At 42.6% G+C, this 20,686-nt stretch overlaps 1 protein-coding gene across 10 annotated transcripts in view; it reads left to right on the top strand.

Moving 5' to 3' along the window:
- Nucleotides 1-20,686, top strand: part of SRPK2 (SRSF protein kinase 2) — a 280,377-nt gene that overhangs the window by 244,691 nt on the left and 15,000 nt on the right. For 7 of the 10 annotated variants that reach the window (XM_034766274.1, XM_034766305.1, XM_034766342.1 and 4 more), the window contains 5 exons: nt 1,520-1,620; nt 1,723-1,830; nt 14,522-14,591; nt 15,259-15,351; nt 15,821-15,913. In XM_034766274.1, coding sequence (XP_034622165.1) covers nt 1,520-1,620; nt 1,723-1,830; nt 14,522-14,591; nt 15,259-15,351; nt 15,821-15,913 — 465 coding nt within the window. The remainder of the gene's footprint in view (nt 1-1,519; nt 1,621-1,722; nt 1,831-14,521; nt 14,592-15,258; nt 15,352-15,820; nt 15,914-20,686) is intronic. The other 3 variants (XM_034766324.1, XM_034766348.1, XM_034766332.1) reach the window with 2 other exon arrangements.

The raw sequence follows: 20,686 nt of genomic DNA, 5'->3' as shown, positions 1-20,686 counted from the left end.
TCGTTAGTTTATGAGGTCATGTGATACAGTGTCACAAACCTTACTAAAATTGAGATACATCATATCTACTGCTTCCCCCCATCCACAAGGCTTGTCACCCTTTCCAAGAAGGATATTAGGTTCATTTGACATGATTTGTTCTTGACAAATCCATGTTGACTGTTACGTATCACCTTATTGTCTTTTAGGTGTTACAAATTGATTATTTTCTCCATTATCTTTCCGGATATTGAAGTTAAGCTGACTGGTCTAAAATTCCCTGGGTTGTCCCTATTCCCCCTTTTATAGCTAGGTACTGTATTTGCCCTTTTCCAGTCCTCAAGGATCTGTCCCATCCTCTACAAGTTCTCAAAGATAATCGCTAATGGCTAGCTCACAGATCTCTTCAGTCAGTTACTTAAGTATTCATATATGGCGATCAGTTAGACCCTGAGCATGTAAGCAAGAGCCAGCCAGCCTGAAAGAGAGAATGCTCAGAGCTCTGGCCCTCCCTGTCCAATATCCCATCTCCAGGTGTGGCCATCCCTGATGGTTCAGAAGAGGGAGATTTAAAAAAAACCCAAAACCACCACCTTTACAGAATACATGGGGGGAGAGGGGAATCACTTCCTGACCCCTGCAGGGTTGTAATTTGTTTGCAGTAGATGAAAACCATATACACATTTTGATTGATGATTTTTTCCATGACAGTTACAAGTTATGATTTGTCATTTTTCCCTCTCAAAGAAGATTCCTGTAATTGTCTTTACCTTCTCACCCTCAAAAATCTGGGTGCTGACTGTCTTCTCAGGAGGGCGGCTTGAGGCTCCTGCTGGAACCTGCTAGTGCTAATGATTTGAACAAATGATTGACTGCAAAGATGTGAGGCACTTTTTCCTCAGTTCCTTCCAAGGCTAAGCAGAATTCCTTCACAGGAATCTCAGTTCTTGTTGGTCCAGAATGCAACACCAAACATGAATTCCGAACTCTAATCCCCACATGCTAGTACATCTGAGCTACTGATAGACCACAGAGTTAATAATTTTGTTCTTAGCACATAGAACCTAGCCATTTATAATCTGTATGAGAATCTTTCTTGTAAATTTTACATCTTCCAAAGCAAACTATTTTTTTAATCTGCAAAAAGCAAAACTATTATTGTGGAAAGAGAGTTGTACTTGTGAATGGACGCTTAAGTTAGCAGTATCTTAATAAAGTATCTGTTACATATTAGATATCTTCTATCTTGAGTGAAATATTAGGGAAAGATTAAAATCATAAGTAAAATGTTTCACTGGTGGTACAGGATGGGAATGGGTGAATTTTCAACTTCCAAAATTATGCAGGCTGTAAGACGTTTTAATAATCTAAGGTAAGGTAAGGAAACCTGAGTGTCACTTTAAATTCTTATAACTGTCAGCTAATGATTTTGATGCCTCCAAGTTTTTAAGAAACTGGATGAAGTGTCAAACCAATATTGTTTAAAGACAATAAAAAACATGCCGTGGGTACTAACTGTACTACTTCTTGTTTGTACTAGCAAAAACCCGTGCTGCGGACTTATTGGTGAATCCCCTGGATCCAAGAAATGCAGATAAAATTAGAGTTAAAATTGCTGATCTGGGAAATGCTTGCTGGGTGGTAAGTATAAAAATCTTATTTTAAGTATTTAGCCTTCATTGTTGAGAACAAACCTTTTTATTGTTAGGTTTTTTTTCATTAATGCCATTCTTTCCATTTTAGCATAAACACTTCACTGAAGACATCCAGACAAGACAGTATAGATCCATAGAGGTTTTAATAGGAGCAGGTTACAGTACACCTGCTGATATCTGGAGTACAGCCTGTATGGTAAGAACAAGAATATGCTGTTATTTTATTATGTCAGTCAAACTTTATTTTACTAAATAAAATCCATTGAGAACAAGTGCTTATTTACAGTGGGGACCTGGCTATAATGGTTCTTATTATAAATTATGTAATCACAGGAGTAACACTATAGCTGAGATAATAAACATATTTTCACTATAAGTTTGATATTTTTTTCCTACCTCAACTTCTCTAACATTCTCAAAGTAGTAGCCTCCAGTAATTGTCCATGCATGGTCTTTTGGCACAGAGAAATGTTTTGGGGAAAGTTTAATTCTTGTTCGAGTAGATGCAGCTGTGTATTCTATGCTGGTGTGTGCGCCTCGCATACTGGAACCAGAGAACTTAGCCTAGCAGTATCCGTAGGGGCGGCACTAATGTTCTGTGGCCATAGCCCCTCCTCATGCCATATAAAGGTGGAGCTACCCTGACACCCTCAGTTTCTTGTCACTGCCCATGGCTAGAGTTGGAGCTCTGTGTATTGTTTTCACCTCACACTTTTGCTTTCAGTTTTCTGAGAACTTTTCTTGTATAGGCTTAGTTTAAGTATTAGTTTATTGTTAGTAGATTAGTTGGCTAACGCCGTTTGATATCCTAACAAGGGTTTAAGCATTGTCCATTATGTAGCGGGGCCATCCCCAGCTGTGACTCCCCACACTCAAGGTGCTTGTTGTTTCTTGGTGAGGAACACAGAGAGAGGTGCTCCATCTGCAAGTCGTTCACAAAGAGGACTCAGGTGGCAAGAGACTTGTGGTTGAAGCAGCACCTTTTGAAGCAGGCCAGGAGGCCTCCTTTGGCACCAAGACCTTCATCTGATCAGCAGCCGCCTTCGGATGTGACAAGCGATGCCACCCCACGCTTGGGCTTTAGTGTTTCTCTCAAGAGGAAAAGGTCGTTTACCCTCCTCTGGTGCAGCAAGGAAGAGGTCCCATAAAATGAGTTGGGATCATTACCGGTCTCAGGGGAACAACTCCTTCTAGGAGGAATGCTGACCAGTGCTGTACTCACTCTGGCAGGTGGGATGGAGCAGGTCTGTCCAACTGCTAACCGGTACCATGCTGAGAACAGCAAGGTCCTGTCCCGTCGACTCCAGTTCTGGTCATGGGGCATCTGTTGAGTCCAGTACCAACAACATGGCAACATTACCGACCATCTCCATGCCAGCAGCATACCAGGTGACATCATACCTGCTTTGCCTCTCGATTCCAGACCTCCACTGGTTCAGGAGTTCTCTGGTGCTATGGCTTCTACCAGCTTGTCCTCTGTTCTGCCCTTGGCACCTTCTGGCCGTGTCAAAGAGCTGCTGGGTCCATCAACACCGCAGCTCACATGGCCGCAGACTATGGAGTCGAGGCTAGGCTCTGGACCAAAGGCTCCCTCAACACTGGTGCATCCTTTGGCAACGTCATTGTCTTGGTGGCAAATCCCATCATCGACGTCGGTACCGGCCTGGTTGCCAGTGCCTCTCCTGGTATTGTATGGAGTGTCTCACATTCAGTGCATCTGGTGCCGATTCCCCATTCGCCTTTGGCACCAATGCTGTCTCCTTATTGGGATTTAGATTATTCTGATTGGTGGTTTTCCCCTTCGGGGCAGGCTCCCGCATTGTTACCACAACACCTCTGGGCTTCCTCAAGATCCAGGTTGAGGTCATCCTCCCCATCCTCGTCAGATAGGTGCCAGAGATCGCCCTCGGATCACTGTTGGTACTGAGATTGGCATCTGTCCCGCAGTTGGGAGAGGGCTTTTGGCCCGGTGCCTACCAGCATCAGAGCCTCACCTGAATGCCCAGTGGCCTCCTGGGAATCAGGAGCAGCAATACCGCTTGTAATGTTGCTGCAGCGGGTCTACTCCAGAAAGAGTCATAGATCCCAAAGAAGAAGGCTGCCTGGTTGTTGGTTAACCAGTTGCCCCCTCCCCCTCTGCAGCATCTAACAAGTGCCCATTCTGGCTTGTGTCAAGGACAGTGATCCAGTGGTAACCTCTCCCTCTCTGTCCCGTTCCCTCCCCGCCCTCCATGCAGGGACAGGCTGGCCTGCTTTTCATAGTGTTTGGGACTCGGTTACAATGGTCAACTGGGTCCTAAGCACCTTCAGATCAGGTTATGCCATAAAGTTCCTCTCCATCCCTCTTCTTCACCTCCCTACCCAGTCCCTTTTCAGGGACCCCCTCTTATGAGATACTGCTCCTTGAGCAGGTTCATTATTTACTGGTTTTAGGGGGCACAGAAGTGGTCCCCCTGCAACATTGAGGGCAGGGGTTCTACTCCCAGTATTTCCTGGTCCCCAAGTCCAAGGGAGGGATGAAAACTATCATCAACCTCCGTGATCTCAACAAATACATCAGATATATGAGATTCCGTATGGTCACTGTAATAACTAGCCTCCTGGCCTTGAATCACAATGAGTGGTTTTCAGCCCTGGACCTGCAGGACACTCATTTCCACTGAGCCACAGGAAGTTTCTCAGATTCATCGTGGCAGGCTGCCCTACCAGTACATCATGCTGCCTTTCAGCATCTCTTCCGTTTCTCTGCTTTTCATCAAGTGTGTGATTGTGGTAACAGCATATCTCAGGAAGAAGGGAATTCATACCTTCCTGTATCTGAATGATTGGTTACTGAGGGGCAAGTCCAGCAAAGAAGTCCTCTCTTATGTTCACTTCACGCTATGCCTACTCAATCATCTAGGTCTGATCCTAAACAGCAGAAAGGCAGTATTGCTTCCAACTCGAAGAATCAAGTTCATTGGGGCCCAGATAGACTCGACAAGGTCAGGAGCATTTCTACTGACCGAGCAGTTCCAGGTGATCTACCATGTATGTCTTAAGCTGCAGTCTCAACCCTCAACCACAGGTCAAGTATGCCTGAGGTTGCTAGGCCGTATGACCATATTTACCCAGGTAGTCCAATATGCCAGGCTGCACCTGTGTCCTCTTCAGATGTCGCTGAAGTTGATCTATCGTCCAAATCGCTATCCCTTGGGTACTCTGATCTGACTCCTCCCACCAATCCTGGGTTTCTACAGTGGTGGACAATTCTTGACACGGTGTGCCAGGGTGTTCCTCTCACTTGGCCACCATTGACCAGGACTGTAATCACCCGATGCCTCCTTAATAGTTTGGGGAGCACATTTGGACTCATTGAAAGTTCAAGATCTGTGGTCAGAGTGAGAAGCTTCTCTGTATATTAATGTTCTAGAGCTTCATCCCATCTACAATGCCTGTCAGACCTGTCAGGTTCATATCAAGGGTGCAGCATTTCTCATACTCTCTGGCAATACCACCATGATGTATTACGTGAACAGGTGAGGGGAGCACATTTCAAAATGCTTTGTCAGGAGGCAATCAGTGTCTGGCATTTTTCATCTGGCAAAACATCCCCCATGGCTGATCACTTACCTGGGTTCCAGAATCAATTGGTGAATAACCTCAGCAGGAATTTCTCGTTGATTCACAAGCTGTCTCTGAAGCCCATCATCCTGCAGTCTGTCTGTGGGGTATCCTGACGATCAACTTGTTTTCTCTTGTGCCAAACAAGAAATGACATCTATTCTGTTCCTGAAGTCGCCTCAATCTGGACTCCTTGACCAATGCTTTTCACCTGAGCTGGGAATTGGCACTCCTATGTGCCTTTCCTCTAATTCCGGACATCCCACAGGTCATTTTCAAGCTGAAATTGGACCATCCCAAGCTCATTCTTATTGCTCCAGCGTGGCCAAAACAATGCTGATTCTCCAACCTCCTCATATTATCGTTTCAGCCTCCGATATTCCTGCCTCTTCATCCTGACCTCCTGACTCAGCATTACAGTCAAGTTTTGCATCCAACACTCATCTCTCTGCATCTCTTTGTGGGTGCTGCATGATTAGATGAGGAAAAGGAACGATGTTTGGTGGCGATCCGGCAGCTCTTGCTTAATAGTTGGAAGCCCTCAACCAGGGTGCCCTACTCGGCCAACTAGAAGCTGCTCTCAGTATGGTTATTAGCCCGGGGAGTTCAGCCAACACTGGCTTGTATCCAGGACATCTTGGAGTACCTGTTACACCTTCAGTCTTCTAGTCTTGCACTTAGTTCATTGCAAGTCCACCTGGCAGTGATTTTGGCATTTCATCCACCTATCCGTGGGAAGTCAGTGTTTTCAAACTCAGTGGAAATGAGGTTCTTGAAAGGAGTCACTCAACTCCACCCACTGGTTAAAGAGACGGTTCCTTTGTGGGTTTTTAATACTGTTTTGGTGGCTCATATGGGACCTCCATTTGAGCCGCTGGCAACTTCTTTCTCCTTGTCTTTGTTTATGCTCCTTGGATTGGAGCAAGGGCAAGTGTCTGAAATGATAACACCCTGTCTAACTTGTGTTGTTGCACTTTGAATCCAGATGGTTAAAGTGCCAGGGGAGCCCGGTCATAGGAGGATCTTTTTCTGTTATGTTTGTGTGGATCTATTTTGGCACTCAGTAAAATGGCTTTCAGGGAGATTTGGATCACTCAAGAAAAACAGCACCATTGCATTTATAAACGACAACTTTTGAAAGTAAGCATAGAAAGCAAAACATAACTATAGAACGGCAGGAGGAATTAGAGAGGAGGAAACTTGTACTTGGATTTTTGCTTCTCTAGAGAGAACCTGGGTGGGGAGTGGGAGTGTTTTTGTGGAGTGGACACCCTTCTAAAATGAGGAGAGAATTCTATTACATAAATAGTGGTATTACAGTCTAAGGTACCAATTCTGCAAACACTTATACGGGTGATTAACTTTCTACTGCAAGCAGTCCCATTGAAATTAATGGGATTACTCACATTACTAAAGTTAAACATGTGTAAGTGTATGCAGGTTCGGGACCGAATATATTTACTCACATTCTCTCCTCTAACAGATTGCAGTAGTAGTTCTCCTCTCATATTCTTCCTATCCAGTGTTTTAGAGAGAGTGAATGTGTCTCCGAAGGCACTGTATGAACACGATACCATTGTGCTGGTGCATGTAAGAGGCACATACCAAGATGTGTAACAAATCATCTTACTCTGCACAGGAATTAGCATCTTAAAAACTCTGGAGAATTACAAGTCTGGTTGGAAAATAAATGTGTGACCCTCATGGTTTCTCAGGTAGTGGTAGTAACATCACTAAGGGGAAAAAATATATTTAACAAATATAAAAATAGCAGAGTTAATATTGTTCTGTAGGAAGAGGGCAGATATAGAAGGATACTAGGATCAGAGAAAGCAGCTTGCCTTGCATTTTGAAATGGAGGAAAGAAGTTGCAAGCTTAATGTCACGGAACCAAGGCACATTTTAGTAAACAGTTTAGAAAGCAATTAAGTGAAGACACTATTTAGATTCCAGTAAGAGATGCTTTTCACAAATTAAAATACCCATGTGCACATTTTTCCATCAGCAGGGATGGACAGTATTCATTGCTTTTATTAACTAACTGCTGCTTTGCTTTGAAGAATGCAGTACACATGCTGAAATATACTAAAGAAAATTACCTTCCAAAGGTATTATAATGGTAGATACAGTATAAGAACCAAAATAGAGCAGAACAGAAAAAGATGCCTAATGAACAACCACTCATGGCATTAGCGTGGGTTTGAGAGTAGGCTGTAGGGAATAATAGAACCCTAGTTTCCTCTCTGATTGCCTGTGTTTTGTGTATCAGGCCTTACTTATCAAGCTGAGATAAGGCAAAATATCTTTTGTGTGTTTGTCCTTTTTATTGCCTGACTTTGTAGAGAGAGTTTTACAGGAAACAAACTGTCATAGTGCACTTCTGTCATAAGCCATTTTGCCCTTTCTTCCATGCCTCCCCCCACACATGGAATGCCTTCTCTAAGCAAGTCCTGCTACTAGAACCGCTAGCTCCTTCAAACCCTTACAACTAGACTGACTTCTCTTGTGATACCTTTGGGAAATTGCCAACAGATAATTCCATCTAAAAAGTCAGTGAAGATAACTAGCCTTTGGGAACTCACTGAACTTTCCTGTGTTTCAGCTCACTTGTGTAAAATGACATTAAGTAGACATAAATAGACTTTAATTTCTACTAAAGTGAACATCAAGATGTATTGATCCAAGAGATAAACATCGATCAAGGTAAACTCAAGGTCAATATTTACTTCAAGGAACAACATGATTTAAACATTATTCATGTGTCTGACGAAGTGGGTATTCACCCACGAAAGCTTATGCTCCAATATGTCTGTTAGTCTATAAGGTGCCACAGGACTCTTTGTCGCTTTTTTAAAAGAACAATGTAATCTTAGGCTCTGTGATGGGGTGGGACTCACCACGCTAGCACCCCCTGCTGATCATCTTGCAGATCGGCTCCACAGGTCAGTATGCTGACTCCTGGTGGTGTCTCACCTGTCGTCACATCTGCTCCAAGGACCGCGGCGTCCTCTTCAGGACACAGCACTCAGCTGTGCCACACTCGGTCCTCCCCCCTTCCAGGGGAATTGCAGTCCACTGTCCAGCCACTTCCCTCAGTAGCAAATGCAGCCCAGTGTCTGGCTATTTCCTCACTGGCGAGTGGGAATGTGTGAAATCTAGGCCCGCCCACTACTCTGGGTCCTGGCCCAGGGACCCTGTAGATGGCCGCTACTTGCTGCGTCCCCTCTGACTCTTCAGTAGATTTCCCTGGGCCACTTCCCTGTGGCCCCAGCACTCTCTTTGCACTTGCCTCAGGGCCTCAGCCTGCAGATCCCTGCAGCCTGCCAGGAGCTGCCTTTAGCTCCCCGGGTCTCTGCCCGCAGCACTGCTCTGTCCAGGGTGCTTGCTGCCTTCAGCCTGTAAGGCAGCCAGCCTTCCTCCCTCCTCAAACTCCAGGGAGTAACCAAGCTGCTCTGCTCTGCAGCCCTTCTTATATGGGCCAGCCTGACCCTGATTGACTGCTCCTTGCAACCCCTCTATTAATTGGCTGTCTCCTGCACAGCCTCCCTAGGGCTCTATTAACCCCTAATGGGCCAGTGTGGAGCAGACGCCCTATCACAGGTTCTCTCTACGCTATGAACTAAGGGTGTGATTCCCCAGCTTGTATACATATACTTGTGCTAACTCTCCTCAAGCTAGCACAGGTGTAAATAGCTGTGCAGCCACAGTAGCATGGGCACAAGCAGTGGAGGCACAACATGGCTGTGCTGACTATGGGCATGGCTACACTTGCAGATGAAGAGCGCTTTGAGTTAAACCAGCCTTCGTAGAGTGCAGTAGGGAAAGCGCTGCAGTCTGTCCACACTGACAGTGCACTAGCATGGTCATATTAGCACCTCTTGCAATGGCCACAGATAGCAGTGCATTGTGGTAGCTATTTCAGCATGTAAGTGGCCGCAACGTGCTTTTCAAATGGGTGGGGTGGGGTGGAGTGGAGTGTGACAGGGAGTGTGTTGTGTGTATGTGGCGGGAGAGAAAGTGGGTTTTTAGGGGCTGACAGCGTGTCAGCATGCTGTCTTGTAAGTTCAGACAGCAGCAGACCTCCCTCTCCCACCCCCCAGCATTCCACAGTAATGGTTGCTTTGTCTCGGAGCAGATAAGCATGCCGGCTGTCAAACGGAGTTTTCAAAGGGCATATCCAAAACAATGACAAGAGTGGCCACTTGACTTAAGGGGATTATGGGATTTTTCCAGATGCTGATCAGAGCGATGTAATGCAACACCTCGTTCACACTGACTCTGGGGTGCTCCAGCAGGGGCGTATCAAACATTATTCTACTTGCCGAGGTGGAATCGGAGCGCTCTATGTGCCTTGCCAGTGTGGACGGGTAGTGAGATAGTGCGCCCGGGGCTCCTTTAATGCGCTGTAACTAGCAAGTATAGCCAAACCCTATGGATCCACCAGTTTCAGATTAATGTAAGTATGTGTATGCAAGTAGGGGAATTACCCCCTAGCTTGTAGAGTAGACATTGCCTTATTTTAAGTATTGATAGCACAGTTCCCCACACTTGGGAGCGCATGCTGTCTTGGCACTGAGCTATTGTGGCTCTGCACATGGTTTCTGGGACACCAACCATTTGGATGTGAAGTTATATAAGGAGAAGTAAGTGTGACCCAACTCCAGAGCCTTCTGACTGCTACAGACCAAAAACTTTGAACCCTCCTTTTTGTGGCCACTTTTTTCCTTGCTAATATAGTTAGCTTGTTTTTAATTGTTATTCTGGTTGTTTCTTGTTGGATGTTTAAAAACGTATTTTAGTGTTAGGCTCAGCACCACAGTGTGGCCTGGTCAATGCCATTCACTTTGTGTTATCCAGTCAGTATACTCTACAAACAAATAGAAACCTGCACGGTTCAAAGCATGGAGTCAAAGCTACACAAGAAGACAAAGGGAGAAGCTGAATCAGTTCTGAGGTGTCATCAAGTTTCTGCTCAGCACTAAAGTAGAACAGGTACCATGGATCTGATGAGACTTGAGGCTCATACTGAGTATTCCCAGGTCCAGAACCCCTCTGCCTGATGCTTCAATATCTTAGGTCTCTGTCCCCACACTTCTGATAATAGAGTTTCTGCAAGTCAGTTTTTTAATCCCACCCAGGTTAATTCTGCTCCAAGAGATTAATTTTAGCAAACCACATAATCCCTTCCTATATGGACTCTATCTGAGAATCAGTTTTTAAAAGATATTATTCTTTTGAAATCCACAAAGACCAGCTACCTTTCACACACATTCTCTTAAGAAATCTGGCCCCAGCTATTGCATCAGTGAAGACATCTCCTCGGGTCCAGGTGGCCATTGATGGCTTCTCATTCTCATCTGATTTGGATAATGATTTTCTGAAGGATCCTAGTAAGGAGGAGTCTCAACCCATTATATTTTCCCTATGGTGCCAGAGTGGTATTCTCTTTGATTTTACCACCACATAACTTCTGGAGCTGCTGAGATTTATTTGCATATATGATGGGAGCTCTATATCTTGAACTTTCCAGGGTCTGTGTATAAATCCGCAAATCTGTGAATCACAGTGGTTTCACTTCTTAGAGTTCCTTCAGCAGGGCTGGGTAGCAGTCCAGTTTAATAGACACTGGAACCATTTGAGACCATTTTCAGCCATTAGTGACTATGCCTTTGAAAATCACTATTTCCCTGGCATGATGAACAAAAATGTCTGGAAGGGACAAATTATTCTGGTATGGGCTCATTTGGATCACTAGAGCCCTGTACAGATACAGAATTTGTATCTGCATCTGATCCACGATCTGCAAAAATGGTCCGTGGATTTGAAGGGCTCTATGGATCACCATGCAGTTCAAGGCCTGTGGAAGTCAAGGACCTATAAATAGGTTAGAGTTACAGGTAATTCATCTATATTCAAATCTTACATTCCATGAATTATTTTGGGGAAGTTCTGAATGTATGGCATGTATTATACAGGAGGTGAGACTCAATGATCACATTCCGGCCTTTGAATCTGTGAATTAGAGACAGAACAGTATTTTGCAGACACCATCGCGACCATGGAGTAAAGTGAACTGACAGAGTGGATCTCGCTCTCAGAACTATATCAAATAGTTGTCAGGCTCTTGCTGTATCCCTCTTCTTGCCCTTCATCTACCCAGAAAAAGCAACGTCTTGGAAGATAACTTAAATTGGAGATACAGTGCTCAGCACAAGTGATCATTCAAGTAATTTTAGTATTCAGAAGTTTGGGTTCTCTTTAAATAGACCTGCTTTCAATAAGGGAAAATATGACATACCCACAGTTTCCCTCCCTGAGGATGAGGATTCAAGCAGTTGACTTCTTAGGCTGGAGTCAAGAATTCGTGTATGCCTCTTTATATCTGTTACCAAGAGTCTTCAGGACAATCAGGCATGGCAGAGTTGAGGTGATATAGCTCCAACTTGAGCTTGCCATTTCTGGTTCTCAGAGTTCCTACCTTAACTTTGGAACTTCCAGTTCATTTTACAGCTCTTCTGGATCTCCCTTCACAAACTCAGGGCCAGATTATTTATCCAGATCTGAAACCTCTGAATTTTGTGGCTTGGAATACAGCATGTTGCTGGACATGAGTGAATCACTGACCTACTGTGCAATTCAGTTTACTGATCTTGTACAATTCAGTTTAATTTTTTTATTGCCTCCATTTTCCCATCAGTAAGATGTGGCTGACAATGTTTCCCTACTTAGAAAGAATTAAATTTTTCTGTAAATCGCATAGGTAACTTGTAGACTGTCAGAATAAATTCAGGAGGGAGACACAGTTTTTGCCCAGGGATTGTCTAAATGGATCCAACTTTGTATACAAACATGTATGTATGCCCTTGCAGGTGTTTCTGTGCCTTGAAAGTTTTAGGATACATTATATTATAGATTCATGGCATGAAATCTTGGCCTTGTAGATATTATGAGGAATTTTGCCACTGACTTCAAGAGGGGGTTCTTTATCCATAGATTTTAAGGCCTTGAGGGACTATTACGATCATCTAGTCCAGTAGTTCTCAAACTTTTGTATTGGTGACTCCTCTCACACATCAAGCATCTGAGTGCGACCCCCCCGCCCTTATAAATTAAAAACACATTTTTTATATTTAACACTATGATGAATGCTGGAGGCAAAGTGGGATTTGGGGTGGAGGCTGACAGCTCACAACACCCACGGAATAACCTCGCAACCCTCTGAGAGGTCACAACCCCCAGTTTGAGAACCCCTGATTCTAGTCTGACCTCCTTCATTTGTAGCATAAGACATAGAATTTCACTCAGTGATTCCTGTATCTAGATGAATAACTTGTAATTGAACTAGAGCATATTTGTAGAAACACATGCAACTGGATTTAGAGATCCCAAGTGATGAAGAATTTATCACATCCCTGGATAATTTGTTCAAGTGGTGAATTACTATCATTGTTCAAAATGTGCATCTTATTTCCAGTTTGAACTTTACTGAGTTCAGCTTTCAGCCACTGGATCTTGGAAAGCTACGGTCCTCCAGATGAAACCGTGTGTCTCAGAAGTGATTGTCTCTGAGAAGCATAAATCTGCTAATTGCAGTTTGATACACACTTTGACAGCATTACTGTCTTGGTTTGGCTTCAGAATCTTGTGTCCAATTAAGGCAAGCACTCAGCAATCTTTATTTAACTGGTTTTCTTCAGAATTAACCCCCCCTTAAGGGTTGATGCTGTTAATTAACTTCCCAACAGAAGGGTTCTGTGTTGATGATACTCAAAGATGACAGATTCTTACCTAGTAAATTCAAACTCCAGGAATTACCAGATAGATTGATAGCATAAATCCACACTCCCTATCTGTTTTCTCCAGTTCTTCAATCTAAGGCATAGATTCTGATTAAGTACAAAAAAATGGACTGGGGTTAAGACTTGCTGCTCCTTTTGAAGCCTTGGATATGAATCGTCAGTGTTGCAAGGGAGCATTCTCTCTAGAGCAGCGGTTCTCAACCAGGGGTCTGGGGCAGTGTTCCCGATAATTTTTTGTGTCCATGTGTGGAATTAATTTTGTTATGTGCACCAATATGGAGGTGATGTGTGACACATCACCTTCATATTGGTGCACATAATGAAATTCATGTGGTGGGGGTGGGGCCAAGGGGTTCGGCGTGTGGGAAGGGGCTCAGGGCTGGGGCAGAGGGTTGGGATGTGGGGGGGGATGAGGGCTCTGGCTGGGGGTGCAGGCTCTGGAGTGAGACTGGGGATGAGGGGTTTGGGCTGCGGGGGGGGCTCAGGGCTGGAGCAGAGGGTTGGGGCGCAGGGGTGTGTGGGCTCTGAGGTGGGGCCTGGGATAAGGGGTTTGGGATGCAGGCTGCCCCAGGACTGAGGTGGGGAGAGATGGCTCCCCCCAGCCCTCTCTTGCTGCAGCAGCTCAGGGCTGGGGCAGAGGTACCTCTCCCCAGCCGCAGCAGCTCCAGCAGGGCTGGGCCGGGCTGAGGGAGAGGCTCCTCCCCTGGCTGAGGCAGGTCCATGCTGGAGCCAGTGGGGAAGAACACCTCTCCCCGCTGCAGCCCTGAGCCCCTGCGCGGGGCTTACTAGGTGGCAGCACAGCCACGCAGCTTAGAGGGAACTGAGGTCTGGAGCCCCCTGGGGGCCACGGACAGATTTCAGAGGGCCCTGGACAATTGCCCTGCTTGCTAACCTGTAACGCTGGCCTTGGCTTTTAATCTACTGGATATACAGAAAAACTGTTGTTGTGGCAGAGGTGGGCTGTGGAATTTTTATAGGGGGCCTCAGAAAGACAAAGATTGAGAACCCCTGCTCTAGAGAGTTCTGACCATGACACCAAGAGCCAGGGCCGGCTCCAGAGTTTTTGCTGCCCCAAGGTTCGGCGGCACATCGGCGGCAGCTCTACCGCGCCACTTCATTCTTCTGCGGCAATTTGCAGCAGGTCCTTCCCTCCGAGAGGGACTGAGGGACCCGCTGCCGAATTGGCGCCGAAGAGTCGGACGTGCTGCCCCTTTCTGTTGGCCACCCCAAGCACCTGCTTGCTGAGCTGGTGCCTGGAGCCGGCCCTGCCAAGAGCACATGCACTTTCTCCCAAGACTGTACTCAAGGAACTGCTGTTACTAGGTAAGTAACCTTTATGAGATTTAAGTTTAGTTATACGTCCTTTGGAAACACTTGCTTTGAAAGTAATTCTCTCTGTTTTAACATTTGACATTTCATTGTCAGAATTCTAAGATTAAAATAATTATTTCTGAAATACCTATAAATGTGTCTGTTATTTCCTAGGCATTTGAGCTTGCAACTGGAGATTATTTGTTTGAACCACATTCTGGTGAAGACTATTCCAGGGATGAGGGTATGTATCTTCTGAGATGTTTGAACAGCTTAGAGTAGTGTTTATCTGTTTTCTTGAGTAAACTGTTGATAAACATTGTGTTTTGGTATCAGATTGTAAATTCAGATTTTTTCTTTTTAATTTTAAGTCCCGTCGGTAGCATTAGGTGGGCAAACGCCCTTCAGCAGACACATTCATCTTGCTTAACAGCAGCGTGAAGGAATTAGACTACTTTCTTGTAAGATTTGCATATGTGTGAAAACCTGATTGAGAAATAACAGAGCATTTTAGTTACAAAAAGCAACACAATTGAGTTTTAATGTATCTTCTGTTTATTAGAATAGATATTTACATTTGTGTATATATTGTTTGAAGTAGCTGGTTACTAATTTAAAAAAAAAAAAACAGAATTAACTCCTGCTTCCATCTATATACCTGTCCATTTCCATGCTTGTGTGCTTGTAATGCCCCTTGCAGCGGTAACATGGGCATCATTCATTGTTCCTAAATGCTACTAATGATGCCAGAGTTCTGCTGATCCTGGAAACCTGTGCATGGGTTTGCTGCAAACATTGTTGATTTGAAACTATTTCTGATTTTTTACTAATTCCAGTTTCTTTCCTCTTCTTTTTATCCCATCTTTCCCTGCCCTTCCCACTCCTGTGCCCTTTTTTTCTCTCCTTCATAGACCACATAGCACACATCATAGAGCTGCTAGGCAATATCCCAAGGCACTTTGCTCTATCTGGAAAATATTCTCGGGAATTCTTCAATCGCAGAGGTAGTACCTCTTCTTTTTGAAAGGCGCCGTGATGCAGACAGAAGTGGAATAGCAGTTGCTGGTTGTAACGCATACCAATAAGGAACATTTTCTCAAGTCATATAACAAAAATCTATCCCTGCTATATAAACATTAACAAATTAAAAACAAAAAGCTCTGAAGACCTCCTTTTTTTTAGTTGCACTAATTTAAAGGAAACAATCGCTGACATCTTTTAAATCACTTTATTGGTAAAATCTTATCTTTAAAGGCTGCGCTTCAGTGATTTTGGATGAAGAAGTTTTGCTGGAAGTGCCTTTCCAAATTAGCCATTAAAAGTGTTTTGTCCACACACACATTAGTTTTCTTACATTTTTTGACCAGGATCAATCTATTTCTGTCTGTACCGGGCCAGTGTTAGTGTGTGCATGCAATGTACTGATTAAACTGTTGTATGTTTCTGTTTTGCTGGCAATGTTCTCCAATGCAGATCACATAGCATTGATCATTGAACTGCTGGGAAAAATCCCTCGAAAATACGCTATGTTGGGGAAATATTCCAAGGAGTTTTTCACCAAAAAAGGTAACGGTATTTATGCAACACTAATTTAAAGCATAGTACTATCCAAAAGGAGAAATTGTACGTTCATTTATGATTACTGAAGAAATATATCAATTTAAGTGAGGACACCATGTTAAAGAAGAGTCCTGATAAATGTGAAATCACCATTCTTTGAAGAGCAGGAAGTTGCAGAATAAAAACCGTTTCCCTGTATCATTTATATTAAATGGTGTACTCAACAAAGTTATGGATATTAAGTAAAATATCTATGAAACCCTAGTGAACTGCTTAAATATGTGCAGTGTATCAAATACATCCTAATGTTCAATCCATTTCAGTTGATGTTTTATATGAAATAACTGTCAGGGAATATGCACTTTCTGGTACCATTGAAAGGAGTTAAAATACTTTCTGGAAAATATCAGTTATCTGGTTTTCATCTTATTTAGTGTTCAAGCAAACCCTCTTTATGTGGGTCAAACTGAGGGATGGGATAAGTGAGCACTCAACACAGAGATCATGTATCCTGCCATTATCTTACCATTTGTGTTTAGACTGAGTGCAGAAAAGCTAGTTGTGTGACACAAGGGTGGGTACAGCTTCCTTCCTCTGTCTGGATAGCGCTGTTTCATGTTAAGTATCACAGTACATTTAAAACAAATTTTTGCCCTGTGTGTGGTGTGGCACAGGGCAAAAAATGTTTTTAATGTAATATGTCATTCCCTTGATTCCATTGCCTTTTCGTCTTTGATTAGGTTAGTAGAATTAAACTAATGTAAATTACTTTTTTAAAATTTGTGGTAATGTGGGTGAATCATTCTGTTGTCAAGCTGCAGTATCTCCTGTGTCCCTTGCTAGTTTCTCTTCTCATTCAGTTGACCATATTCTTTTAATTATTTATGAAAAAAATAATGGATAATCTTCTAGTTGTCTAAAATTAAGTTAATACTAATAGATATTTTCAGAAGCTCTCTTCAGCAGGCTATGGAAAACACCGTCTTAGAATAGCACTTATAATGGCAGAGCTTAAAAAAATTTAATTAAAAAATTTAAAAAAGACCTTATAATTAAATTCATGGTGGAAAGTGGTGATGTTTGGTGGTTAAGCAGCAATAGGGACTGCTGGGTTCTAGTCCCAAATCCAGCACTAATTCATTGTGGTGATGAGTTTAATGCACACATAAAATGCCATTTCAGTTATTGCTCTCTTCATAAGGATTGTGATGAAGTTGGCTGAAATACCAGTTTAGCACAGATTGACCAGCTTTTTGTTACGAAGGAATTAAAACCTTAAAATTACCTAGAAATTAAGTAATTAATTTCAGTTGTCTGTGCTGTACAGAAGAGGAAACTTTACTATTGAGGACATTTTAATCCTTTTGGGCAGTTTGTAAAAGTAATATAAAGTGGAAAAAGGAATTCATTTACTTCTAATGATTGTCTCATTCTCCTTTGATAGTCCCCTCTGAAGATTTCCACTTCTGGCAGGGCTGTCCTCAGTGGGGCCATGCACAATGCCTGGTGGATCTGAACTTTTAGTGCAGGGGTAGATAAGGAATCTGCCATCACTTCCTTTCCCAGCACAGTCAGCTGTGTTAAAATTCTTTCTAACTCATTCTCCTTTCTAATAGTTAATTGGCTTGTTACTTTTTTTTTTTAATTGATGTTAAAACTAAAAAGAACCCTCACTCCTATAAAGGAGTGTTCTGGTGGCCATTTTGTAGGAACCATTTCATTGTGATTTGTTCTTCTCTATTAAATAAGCTGCTCATTACCAATTGATTATTCTGATTATATCAATTAGTATTGTTCATGGTCATGGCTGATCCTGGCAGGAAACTGGGCTTCAAACACTGCTCCAGCTGTGTAAGGTAGATAAAAGTAATGATTTACTTTTATTTTTTTAATTTAAATCCATTTAAGTTTAAATCAGAATTTTTATTTACATGTTAAGTCTTTACATTCTTCCCAGTGCTAGACTGGATGTATGCACTTGTTACTTGAATTAGTTTTCAAATAAGAATTTTGGATTTTATATAGATTTTTTTTTTCCACTAAGAAGTTTTCACGCTTAAAATGCTCAGGCTGAAAAATACAAGTCCCAGGCTTCATTAACATCCTTACTGTGAAAATAACATGAACCCATATACAAGACTGATAAATAGCCAGACCATAGAAACGGCAAATTATGATGGATGAGCAGTCAGTGGGGCTTGTGCACCTGAATCACTTGGATGCTTGTGAAAATTTCACACTTATCTAAATGTGGGCTTAGAAGTCCAATTTTAGCCTCCTGTTTTTAAAAATATCCTCTGTGTACCAAAAAATACAACTGTAGCCTCTGTTACAAATAATTATGCACATATTTAACTTTAAGCACTGGAGTAGTCTCATTGAAGTCAATGGCACTGTTCATATGAGTAAAGTTTATTACTTTGTGTTTTCAGGCTCAAGGCCTTAATTTTCAATATTTCGATTTTTTATGGTTTTGTAAAATTCAGACGAGAGCTTTGCATTATTGGAATTAAAAAAAAAAAAAAATCCTAAAACCCCAGCATTTATAATTTGGTTCATTGTCAGTTGAAGTCCCAATAGCCCAGATCAAATTTAGGTTTACAAAGCCTCAACCGGATTTAAATCGATTAACAAAAATCAAGTGATGTAAAGCAATGATTTAAATCACTCTCCCCTGCAGCTGTGGCCCCAATCTGTAAACTGACTCCCTCGAGTGCCATTTGTGTTCTTTACCACTCAAGGAAGGCCCAAGCTGCTTGTTATGGAAGAGGCATTGAAAGCCCAGAATGTTTGTTGCCTTCTGCATGTCAAATACTGTGGTAGAACTGATCCCCCTAGACTGGGACTGCTTCACATCTAAATGCTGTGAATAAGTCTAGCCAGTCAATTAGATCAGAGGGCACTGTTGAAGCACACACTGGTTGGAAAGTCATTCACAGTAGACGGCTATGAAGAAGGTTGGGGGAGAAGAGCTGCATTTAAGGATTGAGTTTAAAGGGGTCTTTTGTTTCAACTGTCAGCTAGACTGAAGAAGAGAAAACATGCTTACAAATTGTCTGTCACTGGCCAGAAAGCATCAGAGGAGCTAGAGGTTTGGAATTTTTAATAATATTTGAAATTATTCATATGGGAAACCACCAAACATTAATTAACCATAAATTATGTTATTAAAGCCAGAGGCCAAATGGTACTTATATAATTGCCATAAACATGCTTAAAAAGCCTACATAATAAGTAATTTACTACAACCAAACAGGAACAAAACATTTTAAAGCATTTGATCAAGATACTTACAAACCGGGCTAAACCAGGGGTGCTTAGACCCATATTGGTTGGCTCCAGTCTGGTAAAGAGTTCCACAGGTTGACTGTATGTTGTGTGAAGAAATACTTCCTTTTGTTTGTTTTAAACCTGCTGCCTATTAATTTCATTTGGTACCCCTAGTTATTGTGTTATGAGAAGGAGTAAATAACACTTCCTTATTTACTTTCTCCATACCAGTCATGATTTTATAGACCTTTATCTTATCCCCCCTTAGTCTTCTCTTTCCTAGCTGCAAAGTCCTAGTCTTATTAATCTCTCCTCATATGGAAGCTGTTCCATACCCCAATCATCTTTGTTGTTCTTTTCTGTACCTTTTCCAGTTCCAATATATCTTTTTTGAGATGGGGTGACCACATCTACACGCAGTATTCAAGATGTGGGCGCACTATAGATTTATATAGAGGCAATATGATATTTTCTGTCTTCTTATCTATCCCTTTCATAATGGTTCCCAACATTCTGTTAGCTTTTTTGACTGCCGCTGTACATTGAGTGGATATTTTCAGATAACTATCCACAGTGACTCCAAAATCTCTTTCTTGAGTGGTAACAGCTAATTTAGACCTCATCATTTTATATGTATAGTTGGGATTATGTTTTCCAGTGTGCATTACTTTGCATTTATCAACATTGAATTTCATCTGCCATTTTGTTGCCCAGTCACCCAGTTATGTAAGGTCCCTTTGTAACTCTTTGCAGTCTGCTTTGGACTTAACTGTGTTGAGTAGTTTTGTATCATCTGCAAATTTTGTTACCTCACTGTTTACCCATTTTTCCAGATAATTTATGAATATGTTGAACAGCACTGCTCCCAGTACAGGTCCCTGGTGGACACCATTTACTTCTCTCCATTCTGAAAACTGACCATTTATTCCTACCCTTTGTTTCCTCTCTTTTAACCAGTTACTGATCCATGAGAGGACCTTCCCTCTTATCCCAGGACAGCTTATGTGTCTTAAGAGCCTTTGGTGAGGGACCTTGTCAAAGGCTTTCTGAAAATCTAAGGACACTATATCCACTGGATCCCACTTGTCCACATGCTTGTTGACCCCCTCAAAGAATTCTAGTAGATTGGTGAGGCATGATTTCCCTTTACAAAAAACCTGTTGATTCTTCCCGCACAAATCATGTTCATCTATGTGTCTGATAATTCTGTTCTTTACTGTAGTTTCAACCAGTTTGCCTGGTACTGAAGTTAGGCTTACTGGCCTGTAATTGCCGGGATCACCTCTGGAGCCTTTTTTAAAAATAGGTGTCAGATTAGCTATCCTCCAGTCATGGTACAGAAGCTGATTTAAATGATATATTGCATACCACAGTTAGTAGTTCTGCAATTTCACATTTTGAGTTCCTTCATAACTCTTGGGTGAATACCATCTGTTCCTGGTGACTTATTACTGTTTAATTTATCAATTTGTTCCAAAACCTACTCTGATACCTCAATCTGGGACAATT

The sequence above is a fragment of the Trachemys scripta genome, chromosome 1, assembly GCF_013100865.1.
Source record: "Trachemys scripta elegans isolate TJP31775 chromosome 1, CAS_Tse_1.0, whole genome shotgun sequence".
In the NCBI taxonomy this organism is placed as follows: domain Eukaryota; kingdom Metazoa; phylum Chordata; order Testudines; family Emydidae; genus Trachemys; species Trachemys scripta.
Note: the sequence above shows the minus strand (reverse complement) of the source record. Positions and strands in the feature narration are given on the sequence as shown.